Source organism: Cucurbita maxima, unplaced genomic scaffold (assembly GCF_002738345.1).
Source record: "Cucurbita maxima cultivar Rimu unplaced genomic scaffold, Cmax_1.0 Cma_Scf00014, whole genome shotgun sequence".
Taxonomy (NCBI): Eukaryota; Viridiplantae; Streptophyta; class Magnoliopsida; order Cucurbitales; family Cucurbitaceae; genus Cucurbita; species Cucurbita maxima.
In genome coordinates, this window is record NW_019272030.1 from 3707301 (window position 1) to 3716957 (window position 9657).

General features: G+C 37.5%; 2 protein-coding genes across 4 annotated transcripts; both read right to left on the reverse strand.

Moving 5' to 3' along the window:
* Positions 1-1075: 1075 nt before the first annotated feature.
* LOC111489529 (nuclear/nucleolar GTPase 2) lies at positions 1076-6495 on the reverse strand. 3 transcript variants are annotated; one of them, XM_023137805.1, is made up of 12 exons: positions 6276-6495; positions 5597-5845; positions 5257-5390; positions 4739-4868; positions 4298-4458; positions 3876-3977; positions 3680-3784; positions 3295-3423; positions 2345-2485; positions 2119-2219; positions 1715-1772; positions 1076-1607 (listed from the first exon to the last, which is right to left on the reverse strand). In XM_023137805.1, the coding sequence occupies exons 2-12, from the start codon at positions 5823-5825 to the stop codon at positions 1224-1226; spliced, it is 1674 nt and encodes a 557-aa protein (XP_022993573.1). In that variant the 5' UTR covers positions 5826-5845; positions 6276-6495; the 3' UTR covers positions 1076-1223. The 3 variants fall into 3 exon arrangements, with proteins under 3 accessions (XP_022993573.1, XP_022993574.1, XP_022993572.1); XM_023137806.1 differs by having other exon boundaries at positions 5597-5840; positions 6271-6495; XM_023137804.1 differs by having other exon boundaries at positions 6271-6494.
* Positions 6496-6915: 420 nt separating this feature from the next.
* LOC111489531 (U-box domain-containing protein 40) lies at positions 6916-9407 on the reverse strand. The gene has a single exon (XM_023137810.1). The coding sequence runs from the start codon at positions 8851-8853 to the stop codon at positions 7195-7197; it is 1659 nt and encodes a 552-aa protein (XP_022993578.1). The 5' UTR covers positions 8854-9407; the 3' UTR covers positions 6916-7194.
* Positions 9408-9657: the final 250 nt, after the last annotated feature.

The window sequence follows — 9657 nt, forward strand, 5'->3', positions numbered from 1 at the left end:
CCGTTATTTCACCAAGTCTGACTAAGTAACGAGACTCTAAACATATCAAAAATATTGGTTTCAGTAGTTTATCAAAAATATGGAAAGTAAGGCATGAGGATGATAATAATAATAACAATAATTGCCAAAAAGGAGATTATTAAAGAAAACCTAAAAACGTGTCATTTCTTAGCTTTTTCTTCTCTCACCCAATGCAATTTAATGTCCAAATATTTATGACATCTTTATTATCTTTTACACGAGTAGCACTCATATTTTCAATTCTTTTAAATAATTACCATTTGTTCTTTCTTCAATTGAAATTTTAGACAAATATCCTATTTCTTATTACACCATTTTTATATATTTATTTATTTATAAAAGTGAAAGTAAAAAAGAAGAAACCGAGTGAACTTTAAAGTTCACCGAGTTTTGAAATCATTTCTTTTCTTCACAATGAAGAAAATTCAATTATGGTTTGAACTTTATTTATGAGGATTTATAAAATTCACCATAATGCTTATAAATTGATTATGCAAGGCCAAGCATATACCAAAACCAAGTGGATTTCTGGAATTCGATAGTATTAGTTAGGCAGTAAAAAGTCAAGTCTCGTAGCATTCACAAAGTACAATAAGAACATTTTGGAAGCAAGGTTTCTAAAATCATACCCAAAACAACAATGATGATCGTTGCACAGGACGAGGTTTGTAGACGTTACAAACGACAAACAAAAACGTTACAAACCACACCTTACAAAATCATCAGTTCGAGCCTGCTATGTACTTGCCAGAAACAAAGGAACGTTCTCAATAGAAACCTCCATTCATTCGGACTATTGAAACTTCGATAATTTAGAACCCTCCCTAGTCACACTATTATTTTCCAATAATTGTTGCACAATTTAATACAAAACTAATTCGGGGGCCAAGAAATCCCCCCCTTTGCTATCTCTATTATAAGCCATCCAATTTTTATGTCCCATCTGCAAAAATGTAGAGATTTTAGGCCAATGGTTTTCTATAGTTGAGAACCTTTATGAGACATTTCATTCAATAAAGGGAACATGGTTTGGCACTTCCTATCATCTCTAATGTGTTGCAAAATATAGAAATGGTATTAATGACCTAAACGAAAATCTGTTAAAAAACAAAAGTAGAATAGGGATGTAAGAGAGAAGTATTGGCAAAAAGATAACACAACAGTGAATATACATAAAGTAGACAGAATATCACCACATGATCTCAGCCTGCAGTTGGACGCACGTCTTCTACCACATCATCCTGGCCTTCAGATGTCCTTCCCTCAGTGTCTGAAGGAGCCTGTAACTCATCCTCAGAGACGAGAATCTGGTCGTCGCATGACTCGCCATTCAATTCATTATCACTGAACAGATCCCTTTGAACAGGCACACTTCTTTGCTGCTGAGATGATATCACATTTGCAATGGCTTTGAAAGCGGCTGCAGCTTGATTGCTATCAACACCCGAGTCATCATCAACACTATAGTTGGGTTCTTCTTCAGACTTATCTTCTACTCGAGGTGGTGGCACAAAGAACGGAAGTTTACCCCTCTGCCAGTCGTGGAGGACCATCTTGGCTACAGTTGTCAAGTCAGGCTCGCCACCCTGGATAGACGCCCCTTGAAGCAGTTAGATTTTCATGAAAATGATAACAAAACAAGTTGAACAAAATAGATAAATAATAACAACCACTTCCAAAATTAACAACATACCCTTAGGAGCTTGCCTGACAATTTGCATAGCTGAACTAAAAAGTCATTGTCGTCCACCCTTAACATGAAACGACAAATTAAAATTGTTCTTCAGCACAAATTTAAAGATGATAAAATAACAGAACTACGCTAACAGTTGAAGCAAACTATTAGGAAATAGATGAACGAGTACAGATGATAAAATAAAGAGATTTTCATGATAGGAGTTGCAGCATAAAGTTCTCTCAACCAAAAATAATACAGTTCAAATCAATTTGATCCTCACAAAAATGGTATTTCGGTTATCTTTTAAATTGACTAAAAAGGACAATTTGAGAATGAAAAAACCACGAGAAAAAATAAATAAAATGATAACAGCCGCAAACCCTCATGCAAGAAAAAGATTAAAATGTATGGTCACTCACCAATTTTTGATCTTGTATGCTCTTTCAAGGTGTTCCTTCTTCACCCGCTTCAACACTTCTCCAATATGTTCAGATGGATCCTCCAAATTAGTAACTCGTACCTAACAAAAAGTCCCAAATACCATATTATCAAAGAATAATTTTAAATGTCAACATATTGGCAAAGTGTAATTGGGTTTCAAAAGAAACCAGATGGCAATGCTAACGAAAATGAGAAAAAACATACCACGCCCTTCAGCACAACATCTGTTTCAGTGTCACTGTTTTGATAAACGACTCCTGGGCAATCAATCAGAAAAATCCTCTTTGTGAGGGTAATATATTGCCACACTTTAGTTTCCCCTGGAATAGGTGCGACTTTGCAAACCTAATAAAAAGGGTGAATTTATTTTAAAAAAAAGAACCACAAGAGAATGATTATAGTGCCATAAGAATCAAATGTAAGGGACTCACTTTAGTATCACTAAAACAAGCAACAGAAGAATCAAATGTGAGACAATAAATATTTTTTCCTAATTCTTTTCGAAGTATATCCATTCACATGAAGAGGAAGTCCAAGCAAAAAGTCCAGATTCTGCCACCACCCAATATCCAATCGAATATTCACGTGACTTCTATAGGTTATCCCATTATTTTTAGCTCAGTCAACAATTGGCTGCACTGCAACTTGAAATTCGGCTTAACAAACGAACTTGGTGTCAGACTTGTTACTAGCTCTACTTCAAACGATTATTTCCAGACGTTTTCCCTCCAACACTACAGATAGATTCAGTACGTCTCTAATTGGGCAAACATGCGAATCAATTTGGTGGTCTATCACTCGTGTTATTCACCATACAAAACCTAACAGGAGATAATATTCTACAAAGCAAGCCACATGACTCATAGTATTCCTGGAAGAAATGCTACACCTAACATAGATCCAATAAAAACAGATATGATCTGGATAAGAAAAGTTGCATAAATTTCAGCACATGAAGAACTACACCATCCAGATTTTGCCATGATTTTCTGAGAGCTTTTAACCATATAGGCCCTTTTGAACGCAAAATAATTACTGCAGTTTTATTATGAATCCAATTCAGACATATCAAATGAATGAACAAAAAATTAAACAACACTTTTTTTCACATTTATACAAAACATTGTTCGTATCAAGGAAGAATGAAACCTTACATTCTTAGTCCGTAGAGTGTTAATTACAGATGACTTTCCAACATTGGGATATCCAACAAATCCCACGGAGATAGCTTGCTTGTCACTTTTTAAGCGCGCAAATTGTCTCAGTACCGACAGGAGAGAACCCTAACAGCAACAAAAAAGAGTCTTAGAAACAAAGTTAAAGATGATGTTTATCCTATATTGCCAAAGACAATATATCAAATGATTCCCTTGCGGATTTTCCTCATCGACCAATATGATCCAATCATAAAAGATGTCATTGAGCAACTAGATGGGTCATAGGGATGACATACATTTTACTATAAACAACCAATTCAGGCTCTTAGCTAGAAATTAATTATTAAAAAGTACTATGGGGTCCTCGATTTAATAAAAATACCTTTCCAAAGGATTTGTTGATGCTTGCATGAAATGCTAAAGTGGGATATTCTTTTGATAGAACTCTAAGCCATCCCTTTGTTGCCCAAGCAGGAATCAAATCGCACTGAGAATACCATTCATTAACATGTCTCAATCAGCCTTAAAGAAATTATCAAAAAATTCAGTGCTCTTTCAAATCAAAGATAAGGTGAAACCTTATTTAACAAAAGAACCACGTGTTTATGTTTGCAGTGCTCTTTCAAATGTCTCTCTAAATGGTAACATCTTGTTCCTTGGGGATCTCTTGCATCTAGAACCTGGGAAAATGACAAATACTCAGATGATGGATATATACAAGAAATGATGGAAGCTTGTATTGAGTTGTGGGAAACCAAAACCACAGTTTTGAAATGGAAAACCATAAAAAAATCCAAAACATAAAATGTAATAATGGCAGCTGTGCAAATTATTTGAAGAGAACTTTTTTCCTAAATAAAATAGAAATAAGGTATATAACATTTGGGAAGATACTAGCTTTTACATTTCATAAACTAATGGGGAAAAATATAAATAAGAAAAGAAAATCACATGTGAATACTATCATCAACAAAGGAAGAGATTAATTACTACAACGAACCTGGACAACAACATCTGATGAGTCGATTACTTTGTAGAGCTCGCCCCATATACGTTTACTTTGACCCTTCTCAAACATAGTATGTCGAACAAGGTCTCTAAAACCATCTTCTTCGCTACCCTCATTTGTGGCATTCTCAGCATACTTTTCATCAAAGTCATCTACAGAATAAAGAATATGCAATATCATAAACAGCACTCTTAACATAAGAAGTGACAACAGCAAAATTCCAATAAGAAAAGAAAAACGTTGCTTGAGAACAGCATCTTCAGATATATCAAGTCACATAAAAAGAATAGCATCCGTTTTCTTTTCTTTTCTTTCACAAGGTGCAAGGTACAAACGTTCAAAATAAACAAACACTTGAAAGGAATACCACAGTTATTGATACTTGTTTATTAAAATTCGCAAATGGAAGAGACAGATTCAAATATTTCATACCATGAGACTTGTCAGCTTTCTTAAGTAGTGACTCATAGTCAGCAGCCAAAAGCTTTGGTCGCTTTCTCTTCCCCTTTGGCCCAAAGGCATCTTGAAATGGTTCTGTATCGAGAAGATGGACTCTGGATTGCTTCAGAGATAAAAGTACCACATTAGCATATAAAAGTTTTGAAACTTTTGTCCTTAGTTTACTACAGAACCACAATGAATTAGTTTACTACAGAACCACAATGAATGATTATCTTAGAATACGCAAGCATGTCATAGAACATTCAAAGCTTCATTTATACAAATCAGTGAGCTCCAGATGGGAAAGTGAGAGATAGCAACAAAAAAACGCTCTGACGGAAAGTGGATAAGCTTTCTTCGTCTAAATCTTGAGCAAAACAACATGCAAAACAGCAGCTAATAACATTGACAACAGAGTACATCGAAGCTCTATATATAAACCTTATTTAAAACAGAAAATTCATATACAAACACATCAAATCAACGAATTACAAAAAACAGGTCTCTACCTTCTGATGATCATTCAAGAGGGAAAGGGGCAGTTTCTTTTCCTTCAAAATCACATTGTAGCTACTTGACATCCGTTTTTGGAGTTCTTCACGAAAAAATTCAAGCTCTTTCTGGTTTACAACTCGAGTATTACCTATCAATTCAAGTTAATATACCTCATCAAAATCTTATCAACATACTGCACGATAGCATTAATAATACAAGTTCGTAAAATAATGAACAAGGACAGAAATGTAGGCACGGCATCAACTGGAAAAATGATTGAATGTGGCCACAGTAACAGCCCCTAACCCAACGAAAAAGAAATGACACATGCACACATAACCCAAAGAAACGTACCAAACCAGCGGCGATCAGGTTGAATCCGTGTGTCCGGTAACTCCTTTGATTGAAGCTCATGCTTCAACACCTTCCCTTTCCGATCACGCTTTGGCCTTGTATTATACATCTTGAGACGTCGCACAGTGGCAGCGCTACGCGCATTCTTATTCCCATCACTTCTGTTGGCGTCCAGGGAATGTTTTGGTTTCCCAGACACACTTACCTTCCTTTCTGTCTTCTTCGTCATCTTTAATTATAAATACTTTACTACAGAATAGCAGTGAATACCAATCAGTAAGAAGAACGATGAATTGGGATGGGGAGGCAAGTAAGTTTTCTTTCAGAAAATTTCCGTTCCAAGTAAGTCGAATTACGCAGAATTTTAAAATAAAAAATTATTTCTAATTTGACAGAGTTTTGTGTTTTAGATATACACCTACACCAATTTATCAAAAGCCTCCCACTAAACTCAATTCAATCAAACACAAACTCAAGTTTAGTTAAATAATTTTTAACACGGATTTTTCTGTTCTTTTAAAACTTAGAGCGATAATTTAAATCTTTTAAAGTAGCTTTTCGATTCTTTTTAATCGCCAATCAAGTTGCACGTAATATTTATGTTTACATTTAGATAGACTGATTGAAGAAACCAACGTAAACCAACGACAGAAGAAAAAAAAAAAAGTCAAAACCTGATCTGAAAAACGCGCGGCGGCAGCGCTATATCAACGGCGGCGTGGGAGAAGCGAATGTGAAAGAGAGCGGCGTCGATTCGGCGGGAGAAAGCGGATAGCGACGAGCGGTGGGGAGCGGCAGTGCAAGGAGCAGTGGCTGAAAAAGAAATATTAGCAAGGGGTGGCTGAAGAATAAATAGGGTTTGGGGCAGGGTGCAGCGGCTGAAGAATAATTAGGGTTTGAGGGGCTGAACAATAGTTAGGGTTTGGGGTGAGGCTGAAGATTTTTAAATTAATAAAAATGACTATCTGAATTTAAAAAAATAAAAATAAAAATAAAAAAATTCCATAACATCTTAAATGTTTTAAAAAATATACTTAAATATTTAAAAAAAAAAAAAAAGTTTATAAAAGTTTCATTAATATATATTTTTTAAAAATACTCACATTAAAAGGTTTGAACATAATTTTCATCTATATATGTGAAATAAAAGTACTAAGAATGATTTTAAAATTTTAATTTTCAATGGAGCTTTTATTAAAAATTTGTAAAAATATATTAAGCCTTTGAGATCCAAGAACAGAACAATGGCCATGGCGTCAAAGTGATAGCGATTAGATGCAGATGCGACCCCTGTGACATGATCATTGAAATCAAAGGGAAGAAACGAATTCCTCTGTTTTGAAGATTGTAATGAACTTTCACACTACACAAATACACAAATTTCACCATACAAAATTTGAGGTTGCTTCTTTAGAAGGCTTTTATTTCGGCATCTTCACCGGAAAAAGGAAGAAAAGAAACAGAGGATGAAGAGGAAGAAGTGGAAAAACAGAGAGTTTTAAATCAAATCAAATCAAATCAAAAGGGGTTCGTTCCATAATATTCACAACCCAAATCAAAAAGGGAAAAAAAAGTTTACAAATTCAAACGATTTCTGTTCAGAACTCCGACGAGTTCGCGGTGGATATGTCCATTCCGGCACCGATTCGACACCGAGTCCGGCTGCCAAAACAACCCGAGTCCAGCAGTTCCTCCCAATTCACATCCTCAGCTTCCTCATCTCTGGCTTTCATATACTCCATGATTCTCTTCACCTTTTCTTTTGATCTCTCGCTTCCATTTTTCTCTACCGCCATGAACACCTCCATTGCTCCGGCGGTTTTTGCCAGACCCTTAAACCTCAAACCGCCGTAACTCAGTCCGAACAGGACAGCCACACAACTCTCCCGAGTCGACTCAGTGTCCAGCTCGTTCTCCCTCATCATCCCCACCAAGCACTCCACTGCACCGGAGTCCAACAACGCCGCCCGGCCCTCGAAACAAGCAGCTAAATTACACAATATCAGTAAAATACGGCCGGCCATATGGCCGGATTTCACCATCCCGAGAAAGACCGGCACCGACCCAAGTTTCACAAGCTTCGAACGGTTGCTCTGAACGTGCGATAAGTGATAAAGAGCAAGAGCCGAGTCGTGCCGAGTCTGCTCTGAATCTGATACCAATAGCCGTATCAATGGCGGCAGAGCACCCAAAACGCCGATCGCGGTCTTGTTGTCGTCTTCGAGAGCTAAGCTGAAAATGGCGCCGGCGGCATGTTCTTGAACCTCCGGTGAACCCCCTTTCAGAACATCGATCAAATTGGGGAGAATCCCCGACCTTACAATCTTGACCTTGTTCAAATTCTCTAAAGACAGATTTACAAGCGCTGCAACTGAATTCACCTGAACGCCAGTGTACCTCGAGACGATGAGAGATCGCAGAGCAGAGAGAATCAGAGGAGAACAAAGATGAACCCTGGAATCCTCTCGAGTTCTAGTGATTTTTCTCAGCGCAGTCACAGCCTCTTCAATCTCAATAACCTGAGAGCTTTTCAGCTTCGCGATAATCTCTTCTTCCTCGGGCAAGTTCAGATCACTGATTACCTCGATGTCAGAGGAAGAAGATGAAGAACAACAACTCGGCCTTGTCGCGAGAGGAAGGGGCAGAGTTGGAACGGCGGCACCTACAGATTCATCGGAGCTCGAGTGGAAATGAGAGGTCCGACGAGTGACTTCGGTGGCGGCGTGGTTGAATCGAACCACAGGATTCTCTGCAATCCCTTGAATCAATTCCTCATCGCTTTTGGTGTGGGCCGCCATGAATTGACGAACGAGCTTTTCAGCGGAGGAGAAATCGAGGGGTTTGGGGGATTCAGAAGAGGAATTCTTGCACCAATTGAGAATAGTGGATTTGAGAGCCAGATTTGGGATAACAGAGGAGAAATCCGGGTTGGAACCATCTAACAGAGTCGGCTTCAACCCTAAATCTTTACAAACCTGAACACAGGCGGCTTCGAAAGTGTGACCAGAGGAGACAATTACAGGATCCGCCATTAAAGACCCAGAAATGGGACAGAGCAATTCTTTAGGTATTTCCTTCGATTGGGGAGGTTTCGAAGGAAATGGGGAAGAAGAAGACCGATTGAAGATCCGCCATTTCCGTCTAGGACTACTGGTTATCTCTGAAACTGCAACCGGTGGAGAATTCTTCTCCAAAACCCAGTTGTGTTTGATGTGTCTATGGATCATGAACTTCATCAAACCCTCCTGAAATTCCATTTTTGGATTGTGAGATTCAGATTTCAATCTCTGAAAAAGGAAGAAACCCCTTATAACAATACAAAGAAGGTAGTTTCTATGCTCGTCAATCAAAGGACTCAAGGAAATGTTCCTGAAGCTCCATGATTTGTGCAGTGAAACGAAGTCAGATAACGGAACAGCGGCTGAGAATGCTGGTGAAAATCCGGTGTCCAGTGGACCAAGTCCGCGGAGGTATGAACAGGAGAGAGAGAGAGAGAGAGAGAGAGAGAGAAGAGAGAGAATTTGTGGTTTCAGAATATGAGCAGAATCGAGAAAGAGTAAAGGTAAGCAAATCCCCAAGTGAAGAAGAAAATCTGAGTGTTTTGGGATAAAATAGAATATGCTAATTCTTTTGATTATCTTCCTGTGTCCCAATCAAAAAATGGCAGTCCCCCTCTCTCATTGGCTAATTGCTTCAACAGTCTGCCATGGAAGAACCTCGCTTTTAAGACCGATTTTTGTTTATCGTTTTATGTTCACATCATTTTATGAATAATTTCAACCATATGATTCTCTTTTGTGGAATTATCTTACAAAATATTTGATTGCTCCAATTTTGTTCAAAAATTTGATTTTTTTTCTTTAGTCAATCACTCTCTTCTGGGTCTAACATGGGTCATTATTGGTTAAACTTACAAAAGGAAAAAAAAAAAACTTCATATTTATGCTTTGAAATGACAAATTTGCCCTTTTTCCAAACACCCTAGTAAAAAAGTGTGCAATTGTACAACGATTGATTAGAGACCCCCACCGATCAAAATTCTTAGTTTAGATTTAAATATT